Genomic DNA, 3,842 nt, shown 5'->3' on the forward strand with positions numbered 1-3,842 from the left:
TTGCACTTGCATATAATTCTTTTGCCCCATTTGTATAAAGCTTGATTTGTATTGTGTGATGTTACAAGACCAACGATTTAATTAACTTAGCTTTTTTAGTTTTCTTGACCATTTTGATTTTTACTCCATGCTCTTGTTCATACTGTCACTTGAAAAACGAGTATTTTTTATTATTAGGAATCTGTTAACAGAATTGACGGCGGAACAAAATTGAGATGATTTTGAAATGTTAGGGACTTAAATAGAACTTAAACGTTGGAACAAAAATGATACATAAAAATAAATTTTAATTTTATTCTTCAATAATATCAATTTTTTAGTATACATAGTATTTAATTATTTTTTAATCACATCTAAGTAAATTACACTTAATTATAAAAAAAAATTTATTTAAAATAAAAATAATGTGATTAAGTATAATTATTTAGATGTAATTAAAAAATAATTGAATACTATGTAAAGTAAAAAATTAATATTATTGAAAGATAAAATTAAATTAAAAATTTATTTTTATGTATCGTTTTTGTCCTTAACGTTTTCGTCCTATTTAAGTCCCTAACGTTTCAAAATCGTCTCAATTTTGTCCCGCCGTCAATTCTGTTAACGGATCTCTAACGACAGAATAACATTGACTCAATTTTGAAATGTTAGAGACTTAAATAGAACGAGACTTACCCCAAACGTTGGGACAAAAACGATATCTTACTGAACTTTTATGTTAAATTCCTTTATAAATCTATAAATAACAGATACCGTGAGCCATCGCCCATCAGAACATCATTGTGTTTATTCATTTCCTTTGCTTCTCTCTTGGTTCGCTAATATAGATTACACAAGCATTAATAAAACAAAAGAATTACTTATATGAAAACTATTTGTTAAAGGGGGAGAACCATCAACTCTTTTGATGTACAAAGGTTCCCAAGTGTCATCGACACTATAGGAGCTGGAGTGGATCATATATTATATATATATATATATTTTAATTCAAAAACAGTATTAATACTAATAGACATTCCATACAACATTCATAAAATAGTTTGTAAACAAAACCAAGCTGCTGCTAGAGGCAGAAAGGATACCCAACAAAACCCTTTCAGGGACCTAAATGTTGTCTTGGGATAATTTGGTCCAGGCATTCAGTTAGGCAACTCATCACAGGTCAGAATCCTGTCGACTTGCCAAGCATAATTCATGCAACTCGTTCAGTATCCACTCCTCTCCAGTATGTCCGCCCAGCACCAAAACCCTTGTTCCTCCGACCACACAAGTGCTGTGACCCCAAGCAAATTTAGGTGGTTGCCCCGGAACATTGAGGATCCTCCATGAAGGCTTCTCCTCAGCCGGATCCAACAGAAAGAGTTGAGACGGTGAGTGAAGACCTGCAATGGAACCTCCAAAAACAATTATTCTTCCGCAAGGCATGCTGACAGCAACATGATCTAGCCGAGGAGGAGGAACCACAGCACTTTGACTAGCTACTCCAGTGAAGGCACTGTATTCTAGTGGTCTCCAGTGTGGTTGTTCATCTTCTAGATCAATGGTGTAAGCCTCCCCTGATCTTAAGCGCAAGTGTCCACTCTTGGCAAGTCCACCAAACATAAGAATCTTTGTCCTCCCATAGACTGACAGTGAGTGCCCCAAACGAGGAGGTGGCGCCCATGATGTTGGAATCTCTCTCCATGTTGGATTACCTGTTGTAAGGTCCAATAGATACGTGTCACTAAGAAGAACCCCAGCGTCTGTGCACCCACCAGAGACAACCAATTTTGACCCTTCGATTGTGCAAGAACTGTGCCAAGATCTTGGAAGTGGTGGGGTTCCACCGCAGACCTCCCTCCATGTTGGCTGTTGAGCATCCAAATCAAGGACAAACACATCATTGAGCAATCCTTGCCTACCACATCCACCAAAAACCACCAACCAAGAACCATTTAAGCAAGAGAGTGTGTGGCCCCATCTTCCTGGTGGGGATGATTTCACGCTAACCCTGCGCCACTCTGGATTTTTAGCATCAAGATTTAGCACAAAAGTGTCATCCATAGGTTGCATATCTACTCCTTCACCTCCAAACAGTACAAGACGATTCCCTGCGGCGCAAGCGCTGAAATTGCAGCGTGAAGGTTCCACTGCTCCTCCAACTGTCAGTTTTCTCCAACAAACTGCCTCGAGAGTAGTAAGTTCCCGTGTTAGACGACCCCATCCTAACTTCTTGGTCATCAATTCCAAGGTACCAGTGACTTCTTTTCCCCACACATTTTGACACACCATCTTCCTGACATGCTCATTCTTTGTCAGTTGGCGGATCCTCCTGCATACAGACCCGATGGATGCAACGTCCCTTGGTGTCAAACGTGACAAAATGTTGTGAGCTAAGACTTCATCAGAAAGCTGAAGAATGCCACACAGCTCTTGGTGCTGACTGTACAATGTTTGTCCACTCTTAGGAGGGAATTTACCAGTCTTATCGAAATCTTGATTGCAAGTCTTTTTGAAGACTGGGTATGAGACGCGGTTCAGATCTATATTTGCCTCAGAAAATAGTTGGATACCTATTACGTGTGTCACAGTTCCATCATCATCATGAATTGGTGCAAGTCTGAGTCTATTCACCAAAGGAGTACCATCCTTTCGGAAATTCAGAAGTTCACCTTGGAACTCAATGCCTTCCTCAAGGCATCTTCTAATCTCAGACACAACAACAGGATCCACCAGAGGGTGCCGCCTCTGAGCTCGAGGATCTCTGAACTGCAAGAACCGACTGAAACAAAACAAATTCCAGAGTTAGTAAAGGGACAATATTCTTGAAGTGACACAAATCAGTTTAATTTGAAGCCATATCTGTTAACTAAGGTAATGAGGTTGGAAATGGACAAAGGATGTAAAAGAAAACCAAATATACAACCCAGAGCTCAAACTCTCCTGTCAGGAAACAAAGCTGAACAGGATCGAGTGAATCGAACATGAACTCTGGCATGCTAGCTTCCTTAGCATTGATACAATGAAGAAGTCACATCTTTAATCCATCTCCTCCTCCACTACAATTCCTTTTCACAGGCGGATGACTCACAAGCACAAACAGTTGAGATCATAAATTGTAAGTCCAAAGATATCTTGTTCTGTCAAACAAAAGGTATAATCATGCATACTAACCAAGTAATTATGAATAATAAATTTCTCTCCACATTTGATAGAAATTTCTACTCATCTCCATAGTACAAGTTTTCAAAGATTTCAGCAAAAAAGTTTCACGTTTTCCACAACTTGAACAGTTATAAACTTCAGTTCTGAATGTTTCAGGCTAACAAACCACCACTGAATTTCATAGAAAAATGTAACCGGAAACGTTAAGAAAAGTAGTCAGATCACAGCTATTGAGTAACAAAAGAAGATGTATTTGTCAATAAGAACCTGAGAAGGATGCTAGGGGAATCAAAAGAAGGAATTCATTGAGAATGTAGTTTGAAAGCATCTAAATTTAGCATAGATCTGGAATCATTTCATCACCAATTATAAAAATTTAATCGTGCAGAGTAGCTAACTTCACAAAACAAGGAAGCCCAACATTTTCTCATCTATTAATTTCCCCAGAAGAACGTATAAAAAGAAAAGGGAAATAAAAAGAATAAAAAATATCTCACCAGTTTCGACCGAGAGCCTCGTCAGCACGATAACCGGTGAAGATTTCAAAGACCTTGTTGACATAGATGATGGGGAAATCAGGTTCAAGCGCATCACAAACAACAAAGGAGGTTGGTGTTGCTGGGTAGAAGAAGATCCCTGGCTTCAAAGGAAGCTCACTCTCGTCTTCTCCAATTGCAACAACTGCATCATCCTCTTTC

The 3,842-nt window shown here is 38.7% G+C and overlaps 1 protein-coding gene across 1 annotated transcript in view; it reads right to left on the reverse strand.

The window, feature by feature from the left end:
* Window positions 1–954: 954 nt before the first annotated feature.
* Window positions 955–3,842, reverse strand: part of LOC107481449 (adagio protein 3) — a gene marked incomplete in the record, with an annotated part of 2,986 nt that continues 98 nt past the window's right edge. Inside the window, 2 exon segments of the mRNA XM_016101727.2 lie at window positions 955–2,761; window positions 3,642–3,842. Of these exon segments, the coding sequence (XP_015957213.1) occupies window positions 1,156–2,761; window positions 3,642–3,842 (1,807 nt within the window).

The sequence above is a fragment of the Arachis duranensis genome, chromosome 3, assembly GCF_000817695.3.
Source record: "Arachis duranensis cultivar V14167 chromosome 3, aradu.V14167.gnm2.J7QH, whole genome shotgun sequence".
NCBI lineage: Eukaryota > Viridiplantae > Streptophyta > Magnoliopsida > Fabales > Fabaceae > Arachis > Arachis duranensis.